Here is a 27,853-nt window from a genome sequence, read left to right on the forward strand (position 1 = left end):
GCAGCGCTTACACCCTGCCCTGCTGCTTACACCCTGCCCTGCTCCCCCGGGGGGGCCAGGCGGGGCGGTGACAGCCCCAAAAGGAAGAGCCGGAGGCTTCGAGCAGGGCAACGATTTATTGAGCGCGGAGCAGGAGGGAGAAGCAATGCCCTCGGGGCGTCTCCCAAAGCCGGCCTGAGCCTGGCAGTGGCGCTGCGCCACCATGCGTGTCCTCGGGGAGCGTGGCAGGACCCCCCACGGCTGGCAGGCTCCTTTTTGGCCATGCTGAACCCCCCCCGCCCCGCCACGGGCTGCCAAAGGGCTGAAGTCCAAGTGCTGCAGGGAGGCAGGATGCAGGAGGTTGCCCACCCCGTCCCCGTCCTGCTCTCCCCACCAAGGGGCTTTGTGGCGGCTGAACCCCCCCATCCTGGGGCCGGCGCCGCGGCGTGAAACCTCCGGGTAAAGCTCTCAGCAGACTTCGGGCCGCTGGTACTTCCAGAAGGCGATCTCGCCGTCGTCGCTGCAGGAGGCCAGCAAACCCGGCTCCTTGGGGTTCCAGGCCACGCAGTTGACGTCCTGCGAGTGCGCGCGGGGCACGTGGGCGGTGAGGCTGAAGGTGGGCTGCTGCGGCGTGGAGGAGGCGCTCTCCTCGAAGACGCGGATGGCGTCGTCGCCACAGGCCGTGGCCAGCGCCCCGGTGAGGTGGCACCTGGAGGGGCGGGGGGGGGCAGCGCAAGGGGTCAGCCCAGCTCCTCCCGAACCAAGGGGAACCAAGGGGAACCAAGGGGAAGCGGGGCCGCGCCGCCACGCACCACGCCACGTACCACGCCACGTCGTAGATGGTCCTGGTGTGGTAGCCCGACAGGTTGCAGACGCACTTCCAGGTGGGGTCGGTGCCGCTGCACGCCACCCCTGGGCGGCAAGAAGAAAAAACCTCAGCGCCTGGGGTTTGCTGGGGGCGAATCGAGCAACGCCCCGGGTGCCCGGACGCGTTCCCTGCTGCTTTTCACGGGGCCGAGGGGCGCTCACCTTCCTCGTTGCCCGGCTTGTACTGCTGCCAGATGCGCACTGTCTTGTCGTCGCTGCAGGACGCCAGGCGCTCGCCGCCGCGGTCGAAGGCCACGCTCCACACGGTGGACTCGTGGCCCTCCAGCGTGGCGCAGCACACCCAGTCGTCCTCCTCCTCGCGGTACAGCTTCACCGTGTCGTCGTAGCTGGCCGAGGCCAAGAGCTGGGGGGGGGCAGGGGGTGCTGAGGCGCTGTGCACCCGCAGAAAACCCCCCAGCCCCACGCCGGCGCCGCCCTCACCTCCTGGTTGGGGTGCCAGACCACGTGCTTGACGTCCTGCGTGTGCGAGTTGAGGACGCTGACGCACTCGTACTCCTCCTCCTCATCCACTGCGGGCACAACGCTCCCCGTTAGGGCGCTGGGGGGGTGGGGGGGGGGACAGCCAGCACGGGGCCACCCCGGGGCCGCCCCGCTCACCTTCCCACACCCAGACGCTCTTGTCGCGGCTGCAGGTGGCCAGCAGGTTGCCCGAGGGGGCCCAGGCCACCGACTTCACCTCGTTCTCGTGCCCCTCCAGCGTGGTCACGCACTGCGGAGGGGATGCGGGGGGTGGGGGTCAGAGCGTGCCGGGGGCCGGCGGGCAGGGGGCTGCCGGGGGCCGGGGGCCTCACCTCAAAGCCGTCGTCGCCCTTCTTCCAGATGCAGGTGGTGGCGTCGAAGCTGGCGGAGGCCAGGTAGGAGCCGCAGGGCGACCAGGCCACGCGGCGCACCGTGCGCTGGTGCCCCTCGCCCAGCACCGCCCGGCACGCCCAGCCCGGCCCTGGGGCGGGGTTGAGGGGGTGGCTGCAGGCCCTGCCCATGCCCTCAGGCCCCGCCCCCAGCACCACCCCGTCCTTTCGCCCCGCCCTCACGCCCTTGCTGCTCCCTTAGCCCCGCCCCTCCCGGCCCCACCCCTCCCCAAGACCCCGCCCACATAGTGCCTTTGGCCCCGCCCATAGGTGCTGTGGCCCCGCCCATCCCCGCCCTCACACCCCTTGGCCCCGCCTCCCCACAGCTCTATGGCCCTGCCCTCAAACCCTGTAGCCCCGCCCTCACACCGTGGCCCCCCCCCCTCCCCAGCCCCTGTGGCCCCACCCCTCCCTTAGAGCTCCTATGGCCCCGCCCCCACACCCTGTGGCTCCTCCCCCAGCTCCCATGGCCCCTCCCTCACACCCCATGGCTCCGCCCCCACAACTCACACAGCCCCGCCCTCCCCATGTGGCCCCGCCCCTCCCACACAGCCCCTGTGGCCCCGCCCTCACACCCTCTGGCCCCGCCCCTCCCCACAGCCCCCTCACAGCCCCACGTCTCCGCCCACCGCTTGTGGCCCCGCCCCCTGCCCCTCCCCTCCCCGTGACCCCACCCACTGTCTCCTGACCCTGCCCCTCTCCTCTGTGCCCCCGCCCCCCTCCCATGACCCCACCCCTCCCCGTGCCCCCCCACCCCTCTCCCAATGGCTCCGCCCCCTGTCTCCATGGCCCCGCCTTTCCCCGTGGCCCCACCCCTTGCCTTTACCCCACCCCCTCCCCTTGCCCAGTGACTCCGCCCCCTCTCCTCGGTGGCCCCTCCCCCGGCCCCACCCCCTCTCCCCCTGCCCCCACCCCTCCCCATGGCCCTGCCTCCTCCCCCGCCCCCTCTCCCCCTCCCTCCGGCCCCGCCCCCTCTCCTCGTGGCCCCGCCCCCTCTCCCCCGCCCCTCCCCTCGGCCCCGCCCATTGCCCTTACTCTGCCCCCCACCCTACCCTTGCCCCGTGACTCCGCCCCCTCTCCTCCGTAGCCCCGCCCCTTTCCCCGTAGCCCCGCCCCCTCCCGCGGCCCCGCCCCCCGCACCTTCCCGCGCCCAGAGCCGCACGGTGCGGTCCCCGCCGCAGGACGCCAGGAGGCCGCCGCCGGGGCTCCAGGCCAGGAACCAGCAGCGGGCCTCGGGGTGCGCGGGCACCCGGCCCAGCGCCTGCAGCGCCTCCTTCATGCCGCCCGCCGCCGGAACCGGAAGCGGAACCCGCGCCGCGGGGCGGGGCCGGAAGCGGAACCGGAGCCCGGCCGGAAGCGGAACCGGGGCCGGGAGCCGGAGCCGGGGCCGGGGCCGGGCGCCATGTACACCCCCGGCGGGCCGGGGCTGCCCGGCGGGCGGCGGCGGCGGGGAGCGGCGGGCGGCGGGGCCGGCGGCGGCGGCGGCGGGGGGGGGCTGCCGAAGCAACCGGAGCGGAGCCTGGCGTCGGCGCTGCCCGGGGCGCTGTCCATCACGGCGCTGTGCACGGCGCTGGCCGAGCCCGCCTGGCTCCGCATCCACGGCGGCACCTGCGGCCGGCAGGAGCTGGGCGTCGCCGACGTGCTGGGCTACGTGGAGCCCGAGCTGCTGCGCGGTGAGACGGGGCGGGGGGGGGGCGCCGGGGAGGGGACCGGGGGCTTGGGGTCGGTCCCGGGGGTGGAGGGGCCGTGGGAAGGGGGTTAGGGGCAGGCCCCGGGGGTGGAGGGAGCGGGGTAGGGGTGCGAGGGCAGATCCCGGGGGTGCGAGGGCAGATCCCGGGGCTGTAGGGCCCGGGGAACGTGCGGGGTAGGAGCCGGTACCCGCGGGTGTAGGGGCCAGGGGAAGGGGGTTTAGGGGCCGACCCCGGGGGGTTAGGGGCCGGGGGAAGGGGTGTAGGGCCCAGTCCCGGGGGTTTAGGGACCTGGAATGGGGGTTAGGGAGTGGCCCAGGGGTGTAGGGACCAGGGGAAGGGGCGTAGGGGCAGATCCTGGGGGCTTAGGGGCAGGAGAAGGGGGTTAGGAGCAGGTCCCAGGGGTGTAGGTTCGGGCCCTGGGGATGTAGGGACTGGGGAACGGAGAGGAGGGTGCTCGGGTTCGTACTCCCCTGGAGGAGGCTGAGGGGAGGCCTCGCAGGCAGCCCCCAGTTTCCTCCCCGGGCAGCGGAGGGGCAGGCGCTGAGCTCTGCTCCCTGGGGACAGCGCCAGGAGCCGAGGGAGCAGCAGGGAGCCGGGACAGGGGAGGGTCAGGGTGGGCGTCAGGGAGGGGTCCTGCACCCAGAAGGGGTCGGGCGCTGGGACGGGCTCCCAGGGACGTGGGGGCTTCTCCCGGCTGGGGTTCACCACGGCTCAGTGCCGGGCCCTGCGCCTGGGCACAGCAACCCCATGGAGTGCCGCGGGACTGGGGCGGGGTGGCTGGGAGCTGTGCAGGGGGAAGGGATCTGGGGGTGCCGGTGGGTGCTCGCCTGGACACGAGCCGGCAGCGTGCCCAGGGGGCCAGGAAGGCCAGCGGCATCCTGGCTTGTATCAGAAACAGTGCGGCCAGCAGGGCCAGGGAGGTGCTCGTCCCCCTGTACTCGGCTCTGGGGAGGCCGCACCTCGAGTGCTGTGCTCAGCTTTGGGCCCCTCACTGCAAGAAGGACATCGAGGCCCTGCAGCGTGTCCAGAGCAGGGCTACGAAGGTGGTGAAGGGCCTGGAGCACAAGTCCTGTGAGGAGCGGCTGGGGGACCTGGGGGTGTTTGGTCTGGGGACCTGAGGCTCAGGGGAGACCTCATTGCTCCCTGCAACTGCCTGAAAGGAAGCTGTGGGGAGCTGGGGGTCGGCCTCTGCTCGCGGGTAACTGCGACAGGACCAGAGGGAACGGCCTCGAGTTGCGCCAGGGGAGGTTCGGGCTGGAAATGAGGAGACATTTCTTCTCAGAGAGAGCAGTCAGGCGTTGGGACGGGTTGCCCAGGGAGGTGGGGGAGTCGCCGTCCCTGGGGGTGTTCAAGGAAAGGTTGGGCCTGGTGCCTGGGGACACGGTTTAGCGGGTGACGGTGGTGGTAGGGGGTGGTTGGGCCAGATGAGGAGGCCTTTCCCAACCCTGATGATTTCTGGAGTTCAAGAAGCACTCGGACAGCGCTCAGGCCCACGGATTAATTTTTGGTGGTGCTGAGTGGAGGCAGCAGCAGGGCTCCGTGCGGGTCCCCTCCAGCTCAGGTTATCCTATGGGGCGGCCTGGTTTGAAGCTCCGCGTGCCCCCAGCGCCACACTTAGCGCTCCCAGGAGGCCCCAGGCTGTCACTCCAGCTCTGCGTGCCACCCGGGGCAGGCAGGCGGACGGACAGACAGACAGACAGCCCGCTTGTACCCACTGTGGCTTTTAGCCAAGGTTTCCACTTCCCCCGGGATCCCCCTCGCTGCTTCTCCTTCCGTGTTCGAGCCAGGAAGCGCTCGCACTGCCCCGTAGAGACTGGGAAGCACAAGAACGGCTCGGTGGTGAGATAAGAAGGGGAAGAAGGGAGCAGCGCCCTGCCCTCCCAGCACGGAGGGGTTTTGGGGTGGCAGCGGCCGAGCTGTGCCCTGTGCTGGGGGTGGTGGTTGGGACGCGTGGTTCCGAGGGGCTCGTGCTGGCTTTGTCGCCCTGCCTTGGGGCTAGGAGCCGAATCCGGACAGGAAAAAAGCCCCGATCCGAGTGCTTTTTGCCTTTTTATTCATCCCTCTGACACACCTGGAGTTAAAACCACGCGCCCGCTCCTCCTTTCAAGCAGCGCATCGCACGGCGTGGGCACCCTGCTGTCCCGGTGCCCCTGCTCCAACAGGCTGCTCACTTTCCTTCAGCTCGGGGCTCGCAGCGGGGCAGCCACCCCGAGCCCCTTTCCTTCTTCCTCTCCCCACCCACGGGTGTTTTTCTGGCGCAAACCCACCCGGTTTGCCCGCACAGCCTGGGGCAGCATCGTCCCCGCACGCCTTTAGGGCGAACGCCCTTCGTGTTTGCGGGGTCGCCGCGGCGCAGAGCCCCGGTGAGCTGCCAGGAAGAGCATCCCGCCACGTCTGCGCGCTAATTTTCCCCTAATTGAAGGGTTTGTCCCCAGGCTGGGTCAGGTGCTGCTCGTAAACAGCTCCCAGGGAGGTGACTCCTGGGGAGCCCGGCAGGGCGCTGCCCGTCCCGGGGCGGGTCCAGCGGCACCTTGGCCGGCCCGAGGGCTCGGCGTGCCCGAGGTACGGGTAAACGGGGTTAAATTCTGCGGGGTGAGGCTGTCGGCGTGCCCCGGCAGCACCAGGCTCGGACAGGGAGATGCGGGGCCAGGCTTCGTTCAGCTCCGAAGCTGAGCTCTGCTTGGGACCTCCCCTGCAGCGGGGCTGGTCGCCAGCAGGACGCGGTGTCAGAGCGAAGAGGCTTTCCAGTAAAATTCCCGGTTCAACATAAAATAAGGAACCTGCGCGGCCCGGTTTGTTGTCCTGGCTGCTCGGAGGCGTTCCCTTAGCTTTCATTTCCACCGCAGCAGCGCCCTACAAAAGGCGCTGCCCGGCTGCAGCGGAACAAAGGTCGGGTTTATGGAGGGCACTCAGAGGTGCCCAGCACGCACGGCACCAGGCCTCAAACCCCGGAGGAGAGCTCTGTGCGGGGTGAAACCGCCGTGCCCGTCGTGACACTGGGGAGGAGTTGGGTCAAAAAGGAAGCGCGCCGCTGGCTCCGCGGCCGCGTGGGGCCGACGTGGCCGTGCTCAGCAGCCCCATCTCCCCGCAGATTACTGCATGAACCCCCAGACCGTGCTGCTGCTCCGCGTCATCGCCGCCTTCTGCTTCCTGGGCATCATCTGCAGCCTCTCGGCCTTCCTGCTGGACGTCTTCGGGCCCAAGCACCCGGCGCTGAAGATCACTCGCCGCTACGCTTTCGCCCACATCCTCACAGGTAACGCCCGGCAGCACCGTGCAGGGCTGTCACTGCGGCTGCGCGGGGGGGAAAACCCAAATTTCTTTCCCCAATCCGAGGAAAGGGGTTTTTCAGCTCAGGGCTGCGCTGCCCAGCCTACGCGCGGAGCTCTCCCATCGCTCCTTTTCCAGCCAGAGCAGCCTCAGAGGCCTCAAGGGCAGCTCTGACCTCCAAATCGGAGCTAAATCCGGGGGTAAGAGGTCAGGGATGAACATCAAGCGCCTCCAAACGGGCACGGAGCGGTGAGTTTTACTTCTCAGAGAGCTCCCGTGACGCAGAACTGTGCCCTTCTGGGGAAGGTCGGGTGCTGTGGGTCACCCTTGGGAGGCTGAGGGAAGTTTACGTCCCTGGCTCCCCGCCGGCGTTGGCCGTGTTGGAGTGCTGAGCTGCTGGGCTGAGCTGCAGTGCCCACAGTGTCGAGCTCAGGGTGCTGAGGTGTCCGTGGAGCTCCCTGTGGGTCACAAAAACCCTTGAGCCTCACGGCCTCACTGCTCCTCCTCCTTTTTCGTGAGCCGGGCGAGCTGGTTTGCTTCCTCAGAGCCACGCCAAAGGAGCTCCTTTATTTTTCTGCTGCTTTTCCTCCTTAGCCCAGCTCGCCAGCAGAGACCGGGACGAATACCCTTAGTTCAGCGTCCGGGCTCGAAGGGAGGTGCTGAGCACGCCCTGCCCCTTCTCCTCCTGCTGGCCTGGATGCAGAGGGGAGGTTGGCCGTCAGGCTGTGCTCCTCTCCCCGCTGCGTGCCGTGCTTTCCTCCCTCCCGTGATGAATTTCAGGCTTCTGGTACATCCACGGGCTGGGCAGACCCAATTTTGCCCCAATACCTCCCTCTCTGCCTGCTCCATGCCCCTGACAAACAGAGCACAGCCGCGGGGGGGGCTCCTGCCTTAGCCGCGAAGTAAATTTACTGCTTTTTATTTCTTCCCGGTGCCTCAACCTCTGTCCTTCCCCCCCGCGCCCCCAGTCCTGCAGTGCGCCACCGTCATCGGGTTCTGCTACTGGGCCTCGGAGCTGATCCTGGCGCAGCAGCAGCAGCACAAGAAGTACCACGGCTCCCAGGTCTACGTCACCTTCGCCGTCAGCTTCTACCTGGTGGCGGGGGCCGGGGGCGCCTCCATCCTCGCCACCGCCGCCAACCTGCTGCGCCACTACCCCACCGAGGAGGAGGAGCAGGCCCTGGAGCTGCTCTCGGAGATGGAGGAGAACGAGCCCTACCCGGCCGAGTACGAGGTGATCAACCAGTTCCAGCCACCCCCGGCCTACACCCCCTGAGGCCGCCGCGGCTCCGGGGCGCGGCTCCGTGCCCCCCGAAACTCGCCCTCGCCCGAGGCTGCCGGTCCCGGCTGCTTCACCGTCGGGGCACCGTGCCGGCTCTCCCGTGCGAAGGACTGGTTTTAGAGTTGGATTTAGAGACCTGGGGGGGGGGGCGGGGGGCGCGCTCCGAAGCCGCCCCCTGTTTCAGCAACCCCCGCGGTGCGGTTTTAACCCCGCACTCCGGAGCGCCGCAGCTCCCCCGAGCCCTCCTTCACCCGCGGACCGAGGGCAGGCGGCGCCGGGACGGAGCCCGCGAGCTCGGCCCCAGCCCCGCCACGGCTGCGCCGCCGGGCACGCGCGCGTGCGAGCGTCTTTGTGCGCGTGGGGAAGGCGCCGTGGGAGAGGAGGGCTCCGCAGCACCCCCACGACGGGGGCAGGCACAGCACCGCCACCGCTCCCCTCCCGCGGCCCGTGCCCGTCGCGCCCGTTCTGCACTTTACTGGCGGGGCTCGCCGCCCGCCGGGGACGCTTCGAGGACGCCGCCGTGCCCGCGGTGAGGTTGGCAGGGGGAGGCGCGGCACCAGCTGCCGGAGGAGCTGCCCCGGGAGCGACCCGCACCCCTGCGGCACCCAGCTCCGTGCGGCACCGCTCCGGGGCTGCAAACCCAAGGGAAAACACAAAAAACAAAAAACAAATGAAAAAAAAACCAAGGTTTTTGTACGGCGCCGGCCCCGAGAAGCAGCTCCGAGGTGGGCGCCTGCGGCTGTAGGTTTTATGCAAGTTCCCGACCTCCGGGGAAATCGGACTGGTCTGCTTTTCGCTCCCTTTTAGTGGTTTTTTTCTGCCCCCGCTTTTAATTAATTAATTAATTCACCGCCCCGCTCCTCCGCCGGCCCCCCAGGGACGCTGCCGGGAGCCGCATGGTGCCGAGAGTCCCGCAGCCAAACCGAGACGGCAGCCAGCAAGGAGAGCAGCCTTGGTTTGGGGCTGTTTGGGGCAAATCGAGCGGGGAAAGCTGCGCGGGGGGGGGACGCCAGCCCGGAAAGCCCCGGGGAGCAGCGGGGGGCTCCAGGAGGAGTTTTAGGGCAGGCACGCTGCGCGATGCTGCTCCCCTCTTCCTGACGCTTCTCCCCCTGTTCCCTGCCACCGGCTGCTTCGTCCCGCTCGCTCCTCTTCCTCCCGCACCCCACAGCAGATTCAGCCGCCCGCTGGGGCTCAGGATGTGAGCGGGGTGGCTCCGTCACAGCCCCAAAACCATCGGGGTTTTGGTCCGGGCACCGGCAGCGCGATCTGAAGGGTTCAGCACGGCCCCGGCGCGGTTCTTCCCGTCCCTCCACCCCGCTGCTGCCCCCTCGGCCAAAAAAAAAAAATCAGGTCTGGGGATGTTGGGGCGTCCGGAAAATGATTTGGGTTTCCACCCCCCCCCCCCGGCGCCTCTATGCAAGAGAGGGCTCGTCTGTAAATAGTCTTGTGCATAAACACTGTATTTCTGTAAAAACCCCAAAAAAGGAAAAGGGCGTGACGCCCCCGCCCTACTAACAAATGTAGCCCCAGGAGGTCGGGGCAGGACACCGGGAGGTCCCCGAGGCGTTGGGGTGGGGGGTCGGGGGGGCCACGTGTCCCCCCCTCTGTCACCATCCCCGTGTCCCCCACGTACCGCGCCTCGGCCCCCTCCCGCGCCCCGCCCTTTTCCAGAGGAATAAACCCGTGTACAGAGTGCCCGGTGCCTGCCTGCGCTTTGTTCCCAAAACCGGGGGCGGGGGGGGGGGGGGGGGATCGCGGCCGGGTTTTCTCCTAAAGCCGGGTGGGGGGCTCCGCGCTGCTCCCCCCTCTTGCTGCTCTGCGCCCCGATAAACCCCCGCGCCCCGATAAATATCCCCGCTGTCTGCCGCTGCCCTGCGCCCCACTCATCGGCACCCTCCTAAGTCCCCCCCCCGCACCCTGTGCCCCCCGATCCTTGCGCCCCTATAAAGGCCTGCGCCCCCCACCCCAATAACTGGCCCTGCCCTGTGCGCCCCAAGAAATGCCCTTGCCCACACCCCATTGCCCTGCACCCCTCTAAGTGCCTGTGCCCCAAACCCCAAGAAACGCCCCTGGCCTGCGCCTGCTGCCACGCACCCCAATAAATAAAGGTGCCCCCACCCCAATAAATAAAGACCTGTGCCCTCTGCACCCCAATAAGTAAAGGTCAGTGCTCCCACCCCAATAAAGGCCTGTGCCATACACCCCAATAAATAAAGGCCTGTGCCCCCAACAGCCCAATAAATAAGGGTCTGAGTCCCCACACCCCAATAAATAAAGGCCAGTGTCCAGCACCCCAACAAATAAAGGCCTGTGCCATAGACCCTAATAAATAAAGCCTTGTGCCCTGCACCCCTATAAATAAAGGCTGGTGACCCCCACCCCAATAAATAAAGTCCTATGCCCCCATATCCCAATGAAGTCCTGCGTACCCCGATAAATAAAAGGTGTGTACCCTGCACCCCAATAAAGGGCTGTGTCCCCGGCACCCCAAGAAATAGTGGCCTGTACTCCTGCACCCCAATAAATAAAGGTTGCTGCTGTGCACCCCAATAAATAAAGGTCTGTGCCCCTAAACCCCAATAAATAAAGGTCTGTGCTCCCTGGACCCCAATAAATAAAGGCTGCTGCCACAAACCCCAATAAATAAAGTCCTGTGGCCCCTGTACCCCAACAAATACAGGCCTGTGCCGTGCACCCCAGTAAATAAAGGCCTGTACCCTGCGCCCCAGTAAAGGGCTTTGCCCCCAGCACCCCAATAAATAATGCCCTGCAATCCTGCACCCCAATAAAGAAAGGCGAGGTGCCCCCCACACCCCAATAAATAAAGGTTGCTGCCGTGCACCCCAGTAAATATAGGCCTGTGGCCCCCACACCCCAATAAATAAAGGCTGGTGCCCCAAACCCCACTAAATAAAGCCCTGTGACCCCTAAACCCCAATAAATAAAGGTCTGTGCGCCCTGGACCCCAACAAATACAGGCCTGTGCTGTGCACCCCAATAAAGAAAGTCCCGTGGCCCCCCCACCCCAATAACCGAAGCCCTGAGCCCCCCCCCACACCCACAGGCCCGTGTCCCCACCCCCCCAGCCCCGCCCCCAGCCCCCTCTGCCCGGGCGGGGCCGCGTCCCCGCGCCAAGCCCCGCCCCCTCCCGCACTGTCCCCGCCCACTCCTTAGACCCCGCCCGCCCACCCCCTCCCCACCCAATCGCCGCGCGGGGCGGTGGCGGCGGCGCCCAATGAGGAGCGGGCGGCGCGGCGCGCTGACGTCAGACGCCGCGCGACGGCGGCGGGGGCAGAGCGGCGGCATGTTGCAGCCGCGGCGGCCGCTCCTCGGCCTCCTCGCCCGGGCCTCGCGCCTGGGCCTCCGCCCGCCGGCCTCGGGCCTTCCGCCGCCTCCTCCCCGCCCTCCTCCTCCTCCTCCTCCTCCTCCTCCCGCCGGGGGCCAGGCGGGGCGGCGCGGCCTGCTGGGCCTGCTGGGCCTGCTGCAGTGCGGCTCCGGCGGCGGACAGCGGGCGAAGAGGCCGCGGCGGGGCCGGCAGCGGGGGAGCGGGGGGGCTGAGGAGAGGGGAGGGGGGCGGCGGGCAGGAGGAGGAGGAGGAGGAGGAGGAGGGCCCGGGGGGGGGCGGGGGCTGGCCCGGGGCCGCCCCGCCCTCGCCGCCGCCCGCCTCATGGCCGCCCTGGCCGGGGTCTTCGTGTGGGACGGGCAGCGCATCGAGGAGGAGGAGCTGCAGCGGTGCGTGCCCCCCGACACCTCCCCCCACGCCCCGCTCCGAGGGTCCCTGCCCGCCCCACGACCCCTTCGTGTCGGAGGTTCCCCCCGCTTCCCCCCCCCCCCCCCCCGAGGGTCCTGGCGCGCCCCCGACTCAGAGGGACCCCCCCCCCCAAACTTCTCGGGGTGCCCCCTGAGCCCCCGTGTTTGGGGGGGGGAAAATTCTTGGCGGTGTCCCTGAGCCCCCACACCTGGGGGTGGGCCCTGAGCTCTTCGGGGTGCCCCTGTGCTCCCCCCCATGCCTGAGGGTGGTCTCGAACCACCCTGGAGGGTCCTTGCCCACCCCATGAGCCCCCCATGTCAGAGGCCCCCCCCACATTCCTGGGGCTGCCCCCTGAGCCCTCACACCTGGAGGTATCCTCAAGCTCTTGGGGGTGCCCCTGACCCCCCCTCATGCCTGAGGGTGGCCCCAAACCCCCCAGCGGAGGGTTCTTGCCCACCCCCTTGGCAGAGGGTCCCCCACAAACTTGGGATTGCTCCCTGAGCCCCTGTTCCTGGGGGTGTTCCCCAAGCTCTTGGGGGTGCCCCTGACCTCTTCCCCCATTCCTGTGGGTGCCCCCCAAACCCTCACAAGGTCCCCAACTCCCCCCCTTACCACAAAATCCTGACTCTTGTGATCCCCCCAAAGCCCCCCTGACCCCCCCAGGCAAGGGGTTAACCCCAAAACCCGCAGGGAATGCCCCTAATCCACCCCTCCCCCCCCAACAGGGTGCCCCATGCTGGGGGTGTCCCACCAGACCCAAACGTGTGGGGTGAGCATCCCCCCCAGACACCCTGTGGTGCCCTTGCTATGGTGGCATGAGGACAGTTTGGGTCTTTTTGGTGCTTTTTGGAATTGTCCCCGGCTTCGTTGCAGTGTAATTAGTGAGCGTGGGCTGGGACTTGGGGGGGGGGGGGGGGAGTAATTAAAACTTAATGGGCAGCTCTGGCACGCCGCGGCAGCGCCGCCTTTTCCTCCTCTTCAATTCCAGCTCCCGGCGCCTCGAGCGCGCGGCCGCGCCGTCCTGTGGGTGCTCAGTAGGAGCTCGGTACCCGGCGCTGCACTAAGGAGCTTAGCTAATATCCAATTAAATCCTCGCCTTAACGAGGCCCGCCCCTCGCTTGCGCCCCTTCGCCCCGCTTTGGGGCACCTTGGGGCGCTTCAGGTGTGCGCCGATGACCTTTACGCGGCCCAGGAGAGGAGAAATCCCTTTTTATCCCCGAGGGAGGCGGCTCGCCCGCGTGCCGGGAGGTGTTTTGGGGCCGACACGGGGACAGCAAACCCGGCGCGGCGCTTTGTGGTGGCCTCAGCGGGGCTTGGATTAGGCGTGGGATTAAGCTCGGGGCCGAGCCGCTCGCTTCAAGGTTACGGGGACGGTCCCGATCCCCAGCCCCTCCCGGTGCCCTCGCCTTGATGTCCCCGCTCGCTGCTCCCCTCCTCGCGCCTTCGCTCTGGGTTTGGGGTTGCAGGGCCCTGAGCCGCTTTCCTCGGGAGCCAGCAGGGTGTGACGTGCGCCTCGGGGGGTGAAAACGAAATGTTTGCCGTGCAGCTCGTCCGCGGTTCGGGGCTTCGGGAGGTGGAGGGGGAAAGGAGGGAGGAAGCGCAGGAGTTTGGGGCAGAAATGCCCGCGAGCCGCTGGGCTCCGAGCCCTCAGCCTTCGCCGAGCACTTGATCTCGGCAGCTGCGGCAGCGCAGGCCCGTTTTGGGGGGAATTTAAGCTGTTTTGTCGCGTTTTTACTCCTCGCACGCCTCAAGGGGCGGGAGGAGGAAGGGGCGTGCTTCCCAGCAGGTGCTGCCGGTGGGTTTGGTTCGGTTCGGTTTGGTTCGAAGCTCGCTGACGCCTCAGGCAGAGGTCAGCCTGACCCCGGGGCCCTGCAGCGGGGCCCGGCTGCTCCGGCGCGCCCGAAATAAATCGCGGGGCCTGACGCTGGCACCCGCTGGGCACGGGGCTGGAACGCTGCGGCTCTTGGCGTCTCCGCTCGCGGGACAGGGGCCGGCTCACGAGGGATGGGGCCAAGCCCTACAGAGGGAGCGGTTCCCCCTCCGTTCCCCGTATTTATCGGGGTGCAGCTGCCTCCTTCCGCCTCCCTCCCTGTAAATCTGTGGGGTTTTGTTCCCGGAGCGGGAGGCGCCAGCGAACAGGATCGCAGCGTGACGCTTTTGGAGCAGGAGCGGCGCAGGCTGGGGGCTCCCCGGCACCCCCAACCTGCCCTCACCCGACGAGCGAGACCTGCCTCACAGCTCCCAGCCGGCGGTTTCATTAAGGCCGATGCTGATTACCCCACGTAATTAGTGTCTCGGGGCAGTGGCGGGGCTGGAGGCGCTGCAGGCAGCGAGCGGGGACCCCGTGTCCGCGGGGGCTGCACCGCGAGCTGGGCCGGAGGTTTGATTGTGGGGCGGCGCAGGTGGGGGCTGCAGCTCCAAACGGACGGGTTTTCCCTTTCTGACGTTTTCTCTCTGGGGTTTTGGTGGTGTGCAGAGCCCCTCGTGCTGTCCTCCCGCTGTGGGGGAGGCTGGCGGTCCTCTTTGCCTTACAAACACCAGCTGCCGCGTGCTGCTCGGGCTCCTGGGCTGCTGCAGCCCCGGAGCAGCGCCGGTCCCTCCTCATCCCCCCACATCTCCTCTCGGGGTGCTGCGGGGTCTCCGTCCTCCCCCGAGTGCCACCCCCCGAGTGCCACCCGGTCCCTGGCCGCTGCTCCTGCGCTGACTCAGCACAGCCCCGGTGCTGGTGCCGCGAGCGCTCGGTCGCTGCCTTCCCCAAACGCTTCTTCCTCGCGCCCCTCCTTCCCCGGGCTCCTCCCGCTCGCAACGAGACCGACCCCGCTCTGGAGGTGCCGCCGGGAGGTTTGGCCGCCCCCCTCCTCTCGGGGAGAAGCGTGCCTGCTCTCGCAGGGCTCTGCCCGGCCGCCCTCGGGCACTTCCCCTGAGAAGCAGCGGCTGTGAGGCAGCTGCTCGTGTCCCGGGGGGGTTTCCTTCCTCTCCTGGAAGGAAGAGCCCCGCCGTGGGTCGTGCAGCCCCTGGCGACTGCTTTTAGCCACGGAGTCGGCTCCCACTGTAGGGGAACACGTGGGGAGCCCCTTCCGAACGCACCAGAGTGAAGGTTTTGATGCTCTGTAATAACACAGGACCCTTGGGACCAAAGTTAAAGGCCTGGGGAAGCCGCAGCACCTGGCTGGCTGCGTGTTTCACGTCCCAGCGAGCGATCCCTGCACGGGGCAGCGCCCTTCCTGCAGCACCGAGCCCCAGGCCCTGCCTTTAGCTCGCCGAGAAGCTTTTGCAGGTCTCCCGGGCTCCGTCCGTCACAGGAAAGCTCCGTCCCGTGCCCGGGTTCCTCTCTAACTGTGCTCTGCGTCCCCCCAGCTCGGCGCAGGAGATGAAGCACATGGAGAACATCTCGGCCATGCTTCGCGGCGGCTCCCCGGACGAGTACCAGCGGCCGGACCCCGCGTCGGAGCGGGACGCGGTGCGCGCCCCCGGGGAGCAGCCCTGGGAGATGATCATGGACAAGAAGCACTTCAAGCTCTGGCGGCGCCCCATCGAGGGCACCCACCTGTACCAGTACCGAGGTACCGCCCGCTCTGCTCCGCCCCGCGCGCGGCTTCTTCCCCACATCCGGCACCGGCTGCGCCCCGTGCGTCCCGCCTGGCCCCTGTCTGGAGGAAAAAATGTGAAATCCCGTCCTTTACTTCCCCCTCCACGCGTCCCGTCCCCTCACAGCCCTTCGGGGGGGTCGCAGCCCCAACGCCTGCCTTGCTGCAGCAGGACGAGAAGGGAAGGTCAGTTTGTGGGGTGTAAAAACTTGCGTTTGCCCGTGACTGAAAGCTTTCTCTCTGCTGCAGTGTTTGGGACGTACACAGACGTGACTCCCAGGCAGTTCTTCAACGTCCAGGTGAGCGGAAGTCCCGCCTGTGTGGTGGGGTAGGGATGAAGCCCTGCTGCCAGGGGGGTGGGGGAGAGAAATGGTGAACGGCGTCCGTCTGCGTGACCTCCCCCGACCCAGGACAGCTCGTAGCGTAGACCAGAAGCAGGACAAAGTTATCCCACGCCCTGGTCGGGTTCCGCTGCTCATCCCGGCTGGAAGCGAGGCGTTGGCACACGCGGGCTGCGCCGTGCTGCAGGAATCCTCCAGATCCCTGCTCCTGCCCCCCTCCCACGAGCCCTGCGGGGCAGCGTAGCCCTCCTCCGCTTCCCCTTCTCCCGGCATCGCCCAGGAGTCTTTAATTTCTCGGTGTTAGGAGCCGTGGCCGTGGCGAGGTGTGTTTCCACGGGGTGAGGAGCAGGGCTGGGGATTGTCCGGCAGCGATGCTGGCGGTTACGTGTGGTTCTGACTCAGCCTCTCCTTGCTGCCAGCTGGACACCGAGTACAGGAAGAAGTGGGACTCGCTGGTCATCAAGCTGGATGTCATCGAGAGAGACCTGGCCACGGGCTCCGAAGTGATTCACTGGGTGACCCACTTCCCGGTGAGGGAGTCCTCCTCCTTTCCCCTTCTGCTCCCTCACCACGCCTCACGAGCAGGCAGGACTGACGCCCGCTCTCTCTCTCCCCCCAGTACCCAATGTATTCACGAGACTACGTCTACGTTCGCCGCTACAGCGTGGACAAGGAGAACAACCTGATGGTTCTGGTGTCGCGGTACGTGTGCGCCGGGTCGGCCTGGCCAAGCTCCCGAGGTCTTCCTGCCAGGTTGCGAGGTCGTCGGTGCCCCTTGATCCCCTGGGTCTCGCGCCAGGGTCACGTCCTGCCCCGCAGCTGAAGCAGCGGGATGGCTCGAGCTTCTGGTTTTTGTCCAGCTGAGTTACGGCAGCGCTTTGCCTTCGTTTCCCACCCGTAAAACGAAGCTGAGACCAACTTTTAAGAGCTGGGTGTAGGTTCAGTGAGGTTTTCTGAATCTCCTTCGAAACCTGAAGGAGCTCTCTTGGAAATCCAGCCTCGTTCTCAAAAACCTGGCTCTCCAGTTCCCACCTCGTCCAGGTCAGCCGGTGCTCGGTGCCGTCCCTGGCCGGAGCTCTGACGCCCCCTCTCTGTCCCTGCAGGGCTGTGGAGCACCCGAGCGTCCCGGAGGACCCGGAGTACGTTCGGGTGAGGACCTACGAGTCCCAGATGGTTATCCGTCCGCACAAAACCTTTGACGAGGTACGTCTCGGGGGGCTGGGAGGCGCGGGTGCGAGGCTGCTTGTCGCGATCTAGGGGGTAGGGGCTGGAAGTGCTGGCCCGGGAGCTCGAGGCCCTTCCCACAGGAGTTGGGTGCCCCTGGGGAGCCAAACACATCGCTCCAGAGACCCGGATGCCTTTTTAAAAAGCCTCGAGCCTCTCAAGTCTTGTTTCTAGTGCTCGATGTTCTCACAAGTGTCGCTGGATCTCTGCAGGCCGCCTAGAGCCTGAAGGGGCTGCGTGGGGTCAGTGCAGGTGCCCGACTCCTTCCTTCTCCACGAAACCTTCTCCAAAAACTCCCCGTGTGCTCTCACGGGGTCTTCCCTGCTCTGCACCACCACGGTGCTTCCCTCTTTAATGCTTCATCCGATGCTTGAGAGCCAGCGGCGCTCGCCGTGGGGGCTGTGGGCGGCCTGCCGGGCCGGGCTCACGGAGCCGCCTCCTTTTCCAGAACGGTTTCGACTACTTGCTGACGTACAGCGACAACCCGCAGACGGTGTTCCCGCGGTACTGCGTCAGCTGGATGGTCTCGAGCGGTGAGTTGCTGCCTGCGGCCTTGGGGAGCGCCGACACGGCCCTTGGTGGGACGTCCCGCTGCCTCCTCGCTCTGGGTGCCCGTGGGCGCTCCCCCCCTTCCCCTTCCTGAGCCCCCTCAGGGCAGGAAAGATGTAAAATAGCTTAAAAACGGAGCCTGCCTCGGTCTGGGGGGTTTGGGGGCTGGTCCCATCTCACAGGCTCTGCCTGGCTTACGGGCTGCGAGGAGGAAAGAGTCCAGGCAGAATGGAAACACAGCAGGATCCTCTTTTTTTTGTTGGTTTTTTTACTAAAATGAGCTGGTTTTTCCTTACTTCAGAGCAGCATTAGCCTTGGAGCAGCTCTGGGCTCCATGTCAGCAAACGGGGAGAGAACTGGCTTTTGTTGAGCGCAGCACCTGTTGAGGCTCCCACCATGGGGCCAGCTTTAGGGGGAGGGGGAGAAGGACACTTGTAGGGTCCCTGAGGCCTCCAGCTGCTCCTCGTCGCTGGTGGCACCTCGAGGAGGGGGGGGGGATAAAACCAAAACCAGCTTCTTGCGAAAGCTTGTCTTTTTTTTTTCTCTCTTTTTTCCTCTTCCCATCACGTGCTTTGCGGTAGACGGTGGAGTCTGACTACGTCCGCTCACCGCACGCAGCACCCCGACCCCCTGCCCTGCCCCTCCCTGCTGCCCCACCCCCCCAGCCCTCCTTTTACCCCATGGCCTGGTTTGAGCCGCTCAGTGCCCCCCCTGGGGGGGGCTGGGGGCAGCACCCCCAGGCCCCCGTAACCGCGCCAGGGCGGCGCTCGTGCTTCTCAGCTCTTGCCGTGAGCGCTGGGTGTGCTGCAGCAGGGCTTTAACCGCGGGGAGCTGCGGGGTGGGGGGGAGGGAAGCTTTTAGGAACCCCCTGGAGGGGCAGAGCGGGGTGGGTTTAAGCCCCGCAGCACCTCGGCTCCCAGCCGGGCTCGCTCCAGAGCCACCTGCGGCAGCGCTGGGGCACGAGGGCTCCGCCCGGGGCTGCCAAGAGCTTGGCCCTGACCTCCTGCGCGCTCTGTGCCCTTCCTGCAGAGACCTCCGTGAGTCAGAGGAGAGATGTGTTTTCACTGAAAAATTAAAAAAATAATAATAAAATAACACACACACACCCCCCCCCCCCCAAAGTGCCCTGTACTTGTTCTCCACCAGTCCAGGGCCTGTTTCAGCCAGGCTGTCGGGGCTGTTTCACCGCCGGGCACATCTACTGCGAGGGAGCCTCACTGCCTTGCGGTTGCGCTGAACTTGGGGCCGGGGGCAGGAAATGGAGCGGGGGGGGGGGGGGGGAGGAAAAAAGAGAACCCAAACCAAAAAAACGCCTCCGTGGGGCCGCTCTGAGGGGAGCTGGGTGTCAGCCCCGGCGGCTGCTGGCGATGGGGAGAAATAAAGAGAAAGGAGAGCGGGGAGGGGGCGGGTGGCTCCCGGCGGCGCTGAGCCCCGCTCACCGCTGCCTTCTCCCCCCAGGTATGCCCGACTTCCTGGAGAAGCTGCACACGGCGGCCCTGAAGGCCAAGAAGATGGAGATCGAGGTGCGGGACTATATGGCTGCCAAGCCCCTCGAGAGCGGCGGCGAGGGCAAGGCCGGCGTGCCCGCGGCCGAGCACAAGAGCGAGGGCAGCTGCAGCCCTGCCCAGCTGGAGTACGCCTAGGGCGGCCGCGGGCGCCTCAGCTCCGATTTTTTCCCCCTCCCCACAAGCTCAGCGGCCCCTCCGCGGGCGGCCTGAGGCCGGGGAAGGGGGTGCTGGCCCCCCCCCGGCGTCCCTCCGTGGCCAGGCCGCTGCAGTGTCGTGTCGTGTAACCGCCCCCACCCCCCGTACCCGTCGGTACCCCCGCCCCACAAAGGGAGCCCCACCTTTATTTGGGGCCGGCAGCGGCGCCCCGTCCTGCCCCCGTCCCTCCTCATCTCTGCACTCCGGCACCCAAAAATTTCGGGGTCTCGCCAGACATCGCGGCCCTGCGCTGCCAGACTTTACCTAACGCCCGATTTGGGGCCCCCGAGGGATCAGCACCACCTCACCGCCTCGTTGCCGGTTCATTTCCACCGAAAGACCTCTCGCCACGGGCATCCTGGACTGGGCAAACTGGGCAAACTGGGGAAACGACTTCCCGAGCTGGTTTTTAGCTGCTGCTGCTTTGTAGGGGAGGGCAGAGCTCGGGGTAACCGGGGGGGAACCTTTCTGCCAGCGCCAACCGGGGCGCCGCAGCCCCGCTCCCCAGCATCCCTGCGGCATGGGGGGGGGACCCCAAAACCGCGACCCCCCCGTGGTGTCACCGGGGTTATCTGGCTGGGGGGGCGCGGCGTGGGGGGCGCTGGGGGCAGGGGGCTCTGTAGGATGGCAGAAAATCACAAATAAACGGTCTGTGGTAGCAGCAGCCCCGCTGCTGGGTGGTGGCGAGCGCCTGGCGGTGCCGTGAGTCCATACAAACGGCCCCCAAAATACTGGGGTGCGACCCCCCCCAGCCGGGGGGGCAGCTCCGGGCTGCCAAAACCCCTAGAAAGGGAGCTCGGGGGGCTGGCCTCAGTTGTAGAAGCAGAACAGACCCCAATTAGCCCCTGACGTTAACGAACCCCTGCGGGGTGTGGCTGGGACCCCCCGTGCACCCCCCAAAATAGCTATGGGGTTTGTATTATCCCCTTGGTACCTACAGCATCCCACGCCTGCTGCCGTTGTGGCACAACGCGCCCCTCCCCGTGCAGCTCTAATTATTAATTAGCCATTAATTAGCCTCCAGGTGTGGGCCCAGCTGCCCCATATAAAGGTTTCTAGGGGGCATTTCCTTGGGGTTTGGGGCTTGTTGGTGCCATGGCTGGGTTTTGGTTGGGCCTTGGTGGCCTCCTTGGGCTGCTGGTGGGTGAGGGGGGGGCTCCCCTCCCCACTGAGGATTTTGGGGTGGGAGTGGGGGGGATTTGCCCCCCATTTGGGGGAATATTTGGGATTTGGGGGAACATTTGGGGGTTCATGGGCACTGCTATGGCTGAAGCACACTCAGCATTGAGTGCATTGCCACAAACCCACCTGGGGGAGGTGTGGGGGGGTTGTAGGGCTGTGGACCCCCCCCCGTGAGGGGCTCGTGTTCCCCTCCCCACCCCACTGCTGTCTCGCAGGGGTTGCGGGGCAGCAGGGGACCCCAGACCCCACTGAGACCCCGCAGGGCGACGCCATCCTCAGCATCAACACAGGTGAGGGGGGGAGGCAGCACGGGGGGGTGACCCTGACCCCATTTGGGGGTTCGGTCAGTGGGACGGGGGGGCTGAGCCCCCACCCTCACCCCCTGTGCCCCCCCCCAAGCGCTCGCCCCGCTCCAGGCGCCCGGTCCCGGCACCCTGCTGGAAGGGGACATCGTGCGGGCGGTGAGTGCGGGGGGGATTTTTTTGGGGGGTGGGGGCACTTTGGGGGGGGCGGTTCTCAGTGGTGTGGGGGTGCTGATGGCTGCGTCCGGCCCCCCCCAGGACCCCTCCCGAGCTTTTGCAGCCGCAAACCCCAAACGGCCGAAGAGGCGAGGGCTGGTCTGGATCCCCTACGTGCTGTCGGAGCGCTTCGGTAGGTGACGCCCGGGCAGCGTGGGGGCACGGGGGGGCTCAGAGCCGCCCTGGGGGGGCTCAGAGCCGTGCCCCCCCCCCCCCCAGACCCAAGCAGCACCCGGGTGCTGGAGGAGGCGCTGGGTGACTTGGCGAGGCTCACCTGCGTCCGCTTCGTGCCCCGCTCCCACCAGCGGGACTTTGTCATCATCGCCCCCATGGGCGGGTGAGTGGGGCGGGGGGCAGCGAGCCCCCGGGGATGGGGGTGGGAAACAGGGTGGGAGCACCCACGGGTGACGGGGGGGGCACCCACGGGTGACGGGGGACGCGTGCCTGTGGCATGGCCCATGGGCACAGCACAGGACCCCCCCAGGCTGCCGTGCATCTGTTGACACCTTATTTTTGTCCTATTTTGTTGGGTTTTTGTTGTTTGGATTTTTTTTTTTTTTCTTTTACGCCCCCCCACACCAGGTGCTTTTCCGGCATGGGCCGTGCCGGGGGGCCGCAGCTCCTCTCCTTGGCCCCCCCGTGCCTGCAGGGGGGCAAGGGGGTGGCCCTGCACGAGCTGCTGCACGCGGTGGGCTTCGGGCACGAGCACAGCCGGCCCGACTGCGACGCCTTCATCAGCATCGCCTGGAGCCACGTCCTGCCCGGTGAGCCCCCCCCCCCCCCGCGCTTGGTGCCCCCACCCTTGGGTGGTGGTGGGGGGGTGTCACCGCCAGCCCCCCCCCCCTTTACAGGCTTTGAGGGCAACTTCGTGAAGTCCCGCTCGGCCAACACGCTGGTGGGCTACGACTACTCCTCCGTGCTGCACTACGGCCGGTGAGCCCCAGACCCTCCTCCTGCCCCCCCCCCCCCAGCTACGCCTTCAGCCGCGGGGCCAAGCCCACCATCACGCCCCTGCGGGACCCCCGGGCGGTGCTGGGGCAGCGGCGGGGGCTCAGCGCCTCCGACGTGGCGCGGGTCAACCGGCTCTATGGCTGTCCCCAAGGTGGGTGGCACCAGGGGGGGACAGGGGGTGGCAGCACCCCAGGGTGCCCCGTGTCCATGGTGCATGACATGTGTCCTCCATCCAGGGCCCCTGACCATCAGCACACCGCTCTCCGTGGGGACAAGGAGCGAAGCCACCGCGGGGGGTGACAGCGCCTGCAGCAGAGGTGACAGCACCGGTGCAGTGCGCGGGGACCGATGCCACCACCGCGTCCCCATGAGACCCTTGGGTGCCAGGGGTTGGCACCGCCATTAAAAGCGGGGTGTTTGTCACTGCCATCACCTCGATGACTCCCTGAGGACCCCACCCCAGGGCCACGTGTCCCCATAGGGCTGGGGGGGGACACAGGGGGACGGGAGGCAGGGGTGTGACACACGTTTATTGCACGGCGCCGTCTCCTCGAGACGACGTGACCGACAGCAGCAGGCAGCGGGCGCACAGCTGGGGGGCAAGGCAGCCAAGCTGGGGGGGGGGGGGGGCCAGGCCCCCCCCAACCCCCCCCATGTCCTCCCCCAGGACACGGGGGGGGTCTCCCTGAGTTTGAGTCCTCGATCCTGGGTGGGGGGGCACCCCCTTGTTGCCGGTGGTGCCCCGAGGACCCTCGTACCGCGGTGGGGGGGCATTCCCAAGGTTGGGGGGGGCATTCCCAAAGTTGGGAGGGGTTTCCCCCAAACCCTAAATCGGGGGGTGGTCTTCAAAAGAGGAAGGGGGGGGGGGTCCCCGACCCCGTCACAGCAGGTTCTTGTTGCGCTTGGGGATGACCTTACGCACGGTGCGGCGCTCGGAAATGTTGCGTTTGACCCGGACGCCAGCCGGGGGGGGCGCTTTCGGGGGCCAGCGAGGGGCTGGAGTGAGCCTTGGTGAGGTTGGGGGGCTCCAGGGGGGCCGCCACGGCCCCCGCCTGCGCTTCCCAGCCCTCCAGGTCCTGGGCGCCGGAGTTGATCCACGTCTCCAGCACCTGCACGTAGGTCTCGTAGCGGCGCCTCTGCGCCGCGAGAAATAAAATGTGGGTGGGGGTGAGCCCTGTGTCCCCCCAATACCCCTGTGTGTCCCCCCCCCACCCCCTCCCGTGCCCCCCACCCCACCTCGTACAGCAGGTACTCCTTCTTCACCCGGTACTCGTCCAGGTCGCGGGCTCGGCCCCGCTTCTCGGGGAGGTTGCGCTGGTGCTCGAAGAGCTCCTGGGCCACGCGCTCCATCCACGCCTCATGGGCTCGGTGCTGCTCCTCCTGCGGGGACCGAGGTGGGAGGTAACGAGGCGGGGGGGGTCCCCAGTTTTTATTTTTTGGGGGTCCCCAGCTGGTCCCCGCAGCTCACCGGGGGGCTGCGGCTGGGCGCGGCGGGCAGGATGGGCCGGGCGAAGCGGCGCTGGGAGCCCACGGCGGCGGGGAAAGGGGGCGAGGAGAGGAGGGCGGCCACCAGGTTGATGCGGGAGATCCACGAGGACATCTCCTCCTCGCTCCTGGGGGGGCAGGGGACAAAAAGGGGGGGGGGGAGGTCAGTGCTGCCACCACCCCCTCCCCAGCATTGTCCCCGTGCTGTCCCCATGCTCACGGGGCCTGGAAGAGGAGGACGCGCTGGTCGGCCGTCTGCAGGCGGAAGACGTGGGGGCGCTTGGTGTACTTGCTGGCGCGCTCGGCCAAGGCGTGGTGGACCCCCAGGGGCTCCTCAGCCTCTGCTGGGGGGGTCCCAGGGGGGTCGGGCCCCCGGCGGGGGGTCCCCGCTTTGAGGAAGTAGAGCAGCGTCCCCTTCAGCACCGTGTGGAAGGGCTTCCAGCCCCGCCGGCCCCAGGGTGCTGTGAAGGGAGCGGGGTGGGGGCTGAGGTTTAGGGTCCGCAGGGGGGTCTGGGGGGGGGGGCACCCCCTGAGAGACCCGAAATTTGCGGGGTTGCTGCCTCTGCAGCTGCCAGGGGTTCCCATAATTTTCCTTCTGGACCCCAAATCTGCTCCTCTGGGCCCAAAATGGACCCCAAAGCTGCCTCTCTGGTACCCAAAATACTCTAAATTTGCCCCCCCCACCCCCACCCCGACTTCAGAATACCCCAAATCTGGTCCCCTTGGACCCCAAACGTGCCCCCTGGCACCAAAACATCCAAAATCTTTCCCCCTGGATCCCGGCAGAGCCCAAATCTGCCTCTCTGACTCCCTAAATCTGCTTCCGAAGACCCCAAATCTGGACACCTTGGATGCCATATCAGCTCCCCAGACCCAAAAACCCCCAAATCTGCTACCAGACCCCAAAGCGCACCAAATCTGGTCCCCTCAGGCCCCAAAACAGCCCAAATCTGGTCCCCTAGACCCTAAACCTGGACCTCAATACACCCCAAATCTGTTCCCCAGACCCCTCCCAAACACCCCAAATCTGAGCCCCCTAAACCCCAAGCAGCTGCCCAGATCCCAAAACTTCCCAAATCTGTTTCCCTTGGACCCTAAATCTGGACCTCAGACCACTCCAAATCTGCTCCCCAGACCCCAAAACACCCCAACTCTGGTTCCTTGGACCCCAAAACTGGTCCCTTTAAGCCCCAAACAGCTGCCCAAACCCCAAAACACCCAAAATCTGGTCCCTTAGACCCCCGGATCTGCTGCCCAGACCCCAAAATGCCCCAACTCTGTTCCCTTGGACCCCCAAATCCTCTCCCTGCACTCCAAACACCCCAAACCTGCTCCCCCAGACCCCAAATCCCCCTGCTAGCCCCCCTGGCACCCCAAATCTGACCCCCGCTCTCACCCTTCTTGCCGTCAGCCTCGGCCAGCACCTTGCGCGCCAGCCAGCCCTGGCGGTACGTGGTGGCGCCGTCCTGGCGCGGCAGCTCCACGAAGTGGGTGCTGCTCTTCCGGGTGGGCGCGGGGCCCCCCCCGGGCTCTCCCTCCTCCTCTTCTTCATCCCTGGGGCCAGATCAGTGTCACCAGGCGTCCCCCACCCCGAACCCCCCCGAATTTAGGGTCCCCGCATCCCGGCCCCTACTCACGCCGCCCACTCCAGCTTCTCGGTGCGGATGGAGTTGTACAGCGCCTGGGGGGGGGGGGGGGCAGCAGATTTTGGGGGGGGGGGGCGCTGGGGGGTGCCCCCCCCCCCACCCTTGGTGTCCCCCCCGGCCCCGTTACCTTCAGCATCTCCTTGGGGAAGTCCTGCCCATCCATCATCCCGCTCAGGTTGGCCACGAACTCGCCGCTGGTCATGGCACGGCCGAGGCGCTGCGGGTGGGGGGCGTCAAGGTGGGGGGGGTGGGTGCATGCACCCCCCCCCCCCAAGCACCCCCAAATTGCTCAGGGTGTCACCACGCATCCGTCCCCTCCTCAATTCAGCTCACCGGCCCGTGCAGGTCCGTGTTCAGCAGCATGATGGCACACGTCAGCGAGTGCACGGCGTCTGGGGGGGGGGCACGGGGGGGTAAAAAAAAAAGGGGGTGCCCCCCACAAAAAAAAAAAAAAGGCACGGGGACGTGGTGACCGTCACCGTCCACCCGCAATATTTGGGGTGCCTGGATGGGATGGGTGCCAAGGAGGGAAACTGAGGCACGGGGAGCAGGGGTGACACAAAGGGGTCTTGGGGGGGTCTTGGGGGGGGGTCTGTGGGGTGGGGGGCAGTCGGTCTCATGGGGTGGGGGCGTCTCGGGGTGGGGGGGGTCTCACCAGGCGAGGGGAAAGCGCCAGGGTTGCAGTGATGGAAGCGCCGCGAGAAGTGGCCCAGGATGCGCTCGCGCTCCTGCGTCTCGCCCGTCAGCACCAGCGCCTGCAGGAAGGTCCTGGGGGGGGGGGGGGGGCGCTCACAGGGACTCCCCCCCAAATTGGGACACCTCCCCCTTCCCCAGATTCCACAGCACTGCACCCCCGACAGACCCCAAATTTGGGGTCCGGGACCCCAAAGGTGCTCCCTGGGTCCCCAGCAGCCCCCAGATTTTGGCCCCACTCCTGTAGATGGACAGGACCCCCCCCCCCCAGATCTGCCTTCACTGACCCCAAAACACCCCAAATTTGTCCCCCCTGCCCCCAAACCCCCTTCGTCTGCAACCCTTGGACCTCAAGTCTGCCCCCCAGGCTCTATTGGCCCCCAAATCTGCCCCCCTGGACCCCCAAATATCACAAATCTGCCTTCAATGAGCGCAGGAGACTCCAAAGCTGACCCCTGTACCCCACAACACAAGAAGCTGCCTCCCCCAAACCTCAAAAGAGCCCAAATCTCCTTCCCATGGACCCCAAATCTGCCCCCCAGGCCCCAAACCCCCCAAATCCAGCCCTCTGAACCCCAAATCCGCTTCCCTAGACTCCACCATACCCCAAATCTGCCCCCAGACCCCAAAACACCTAAAACCTGCTTCCCGTAGATCCCAAATCTGCCCCCCAGGCCCCCCCCAGCTCCCCCAAATCCATCCCTCTGCACCCCAAATCTGCTGCCCAAGACCCCCAAATCCCCCAAATCTGCTTCCCTCGGACCCCAAATCTCATCCCCCAGACCCCAAAACCCCCCAAATCCAGCCCTCTGTACCCCAAATCCACCCCCCAGACCCCAACACCCCAAATTTGCCCCCCAGACCCCCAAACCCCCAAATCCATCCCTCTGCACCCCAAATCCACCTCCCTAGACCCCAACACCCCAAATCTGCCCCTAGACCCCAAAACACCCCAAACCTGCTTCCCTTGGACCCCAAATCTGCCCCCCGACCCTGAACCCCCCCAAATCCATCCCTCTGCACCCCAAATGTGCCCCCCCAGATCCCCAACCCCCTCCTCCCCCAACCCCATCACCCCCCCCATTTGCTCCCCATCCCCAAACTCCCTTCCCCTGCTGCCCCCCCCCTCAGCCCCCCCCTATCACCAGGGGGTCCCATGGAGGTCTCCCCCCCACCCCCACCCCTCGTGCCCCCCCCCCCCCCAAATTTACCGGAGCGCCCGGTCCAGCGCCTGCCCCGCGAACTGGAAGCGCTCCAGGTACTCCTGGGCCACCAGGCTGCTGAACTCATTGCTGGGGGGGGGGGGGGGGCACAGTGTGAGGCTGGGGGGGGGGGGGTCTGACCCCGGGACCCCCCCCACCCCGTCCCGTACTTTTTGCGGAGGAACGAGGCCACCTGGGACTTCTTGAAGCCGTCGAGGTGGAAGAGGCGGGCGGCCAGGCGCTGCGCGTCCCCGCGGCTCCCCGGCCCCCCCGGCTGGCACCTGGGTGGGGGGGACATGGGGGGGTCAGGGGGGGACATGGGGGGGGGTCAGGGGGGTCGGGGGGGGCGGGTGGAGGGGCAGTGGGGGGGTCGAGGGGAGGCGGGTGGAGCTGGGGGGGTTGGGGAGGGGCTGGGGGCTTTGGGGGGGACTGGGGGACTGGGGGGGGGAGGAGGGGAGATGGGGGGGACAGATGGACGGACAGGTGGGGGGCTGGGGATGTGGGGGGGGGGCTGGGGAGGACAGACAGATGGACGTTTGGGGACTGGGGGCATGGATAGGGGTCTGGGGAGACAGACGGACAGGTGGGGGTCTGGGGGCATGGGTGGGGGGTCTGGGGGGGACAGACGGACAGACAGATGGGTCTACGGGGGTGGATGGGGAATGGGGGGGCTGGACGGGGGGGCTTAGGGGCACAGCTGGGGGTCTCGGGGGGGTCAGGCGGGGGTCTGGGGTCTGCAGGGACAGACAGACAGACGGGAGGGGGTCCGTGGGGACAGGGGGGGCCCAAGGAACTCAGGGTGCTGGGGTCCCTCACCCATGGGTGCTGGTGGGGGGGTCCGGCGGGGGCTCCTGGCCGCTCTCGGGGGGCAGCTCCTCCGTGTTGGGGCGCAGGGAGGCGGGGGGGGGCACGGGGCCCTGAGCCACGCCCCCCCCACGGGCACAGTGGCCCCCTGGCATGGGGGGGGCCCCCCGCAGCCCCCCGGCACCCCCCGGCCCCGGGGGTCCCCGTGGTGGCCGGGCAGAGGCTGAGGAGGGGATTGGGGGGGTCCGGGGGCTGGGGG

General features: G+C 67.3%; 5 protein-coding genes across 6 annotated transcripts; 3 read left to right on the forward strand and 2 right to left on the reverse strand.

The window, feature by feature from the left end:
* Positions 1-101: 101 nt before the first annotated feature.
* On the reverse strand, positions 102-3,040 carry CIAO1 (cytosolic iron-sulfur assembly component 1). Its single transcript, XM_040538194.1, has 7 exons — positions 2,856-3,040; positions 1,659-1,807; positions 1,465-1,576; positions 1,288-1,376; positions 1,009-1,210; positions 804-891; positions 102-688 (listed from the first exon to the last, which is right to left on the reverse strand). The coding sequence occupies exons 1-7, from the start codon at positions 2,992-2,994 to the stop codon at positions 448-450; spliced, it is 1,020 nt and encodes a 339-aa protein (XP_040394128.1). The 5' UTR covers positions 2,995-3,040; the 3' UTR covers positions 102-447.
* A 62-nt stretch (positions 3,041-3,102) lies between these two features.
* On the forward strand, positions 3,103-9,651 carry TMEM127 (transmembrane protein 127). The gene is made up of 3 exons (XM_040538195.1): positions 3,103-3,388; positions 6,498-6,662; positions 7,645-9,651. Exons 1-3 carry the CDS (start codon positions 3,118-3,120, stop codon positions 7,950-7,952), a joined length of 744 nt encoding a protein of 247 aa, XP_040394129.1. The 5' UTR covers positions 3,103-3,117; the 3' UTR covers positions 7,953-9,651.
* Positions 9,652-11,241: 1,590 nt separating this feature from the next.
* Positions 11,242-19,777, forward strand: STARD7 (StAR related lipid transfer domain containing 7). The gene is made up of 8 exons (XM_040538427.1): positions 11,242-11,690; positions 15,067-15,272; positions 15,546-15,595; positions 16,057-16,167; positions 16,257-16,339; positions 16,741-16,840; positions 17,310-17,394; positions 18,869-19,777. The coding sequence occupies exons 1-8, from the start codon at positions 11,263-11,265 to the stop codon at positions 19,051-19,053; spliced, it is 1,248 nt and encodes a 415-aa protein (XP_040394361.1). The 5' UTR covers positions 11,242-11,262; the 3' UTR covers positions 19,054-19,777.
* Positions 19,778-19,904: 127 nt separating this feature from the next.
* On the forward strand, positions 19,905-22,191 carry ASTL (astacin like metalloendopeptidase). Of its 2 annotated transcripts, XM_040538428.1 has the most exons (9): positions 19,905-20,257; positions 20,511-20,585; positions 20,695-20,756; positions 20,856-20,946; positions 21,033-21,150; positions 21,396-21,577; positions 21,665-21,746; positions 21,785-21,915; positions 22,001-22,191. In XM_040538428.1, the coding sequence occupies exons 1-9, from the start codon at positions 20,209-20,211 to the stop codon at positions 22,168-22,170; spliced, it is 960 nt and encodes a 319-aa protein (XP_040394362.1). In that variant the 5' UTR covers positions 19,905-20,208; the 3' UTR covers positions 22,171-22,191. The 2 variants fall into 2 exon arrangements, with proteins under 2 accessions (XP_040394362.1, XP_040394364.1); XM_040538430.1 differs by lacking the exon at positions 21,785-21,915.
* An 89-nt stretch (positions 22,192-22,280) lies between these two features.
* Positions 22,281-27,841, reverse strand: LOC121060534 (PH and SEC7 domain-containing protein 4-like). The gene is given in 13 exon segments (XM_040538426.1): positions 22,281-22,731; positions 22,733-22,900; positions 23,001-23,144; positions 23,233-23,377; positions 23,470-23,710; positions 24,646-24,803; positions 24,887-24,930; positions 25,023-25,112; positions 25,229-25,287; positions 25,551-25,663; positions 26,800-26,880; positions 26,961-27,071; positions 27,607-27,841. Coding segments are annotated over 13 exon segments (1,584 nt in total). The 5' UTR covers positions 27,750-27,841; the 3' UTR covers positions 22,281-22,644.
* Positions 27,842-27,853: the final 12 nt, after the last annotated feature.

This window comes from Cygnus olor, chromosome 27 (genome assembly GCF_009769625.2).
Source record: "Cygnus olor isolate bCygOlo1 chromosome 27, bCygOlo1.pri.v2, whole genome shotgun sequence".
Lineage (NCBI taxonomy): Eukaryota > Metazoa > Chordata > Aves > Anseriformes > Anatidae > Cygnus > Cygnus olor.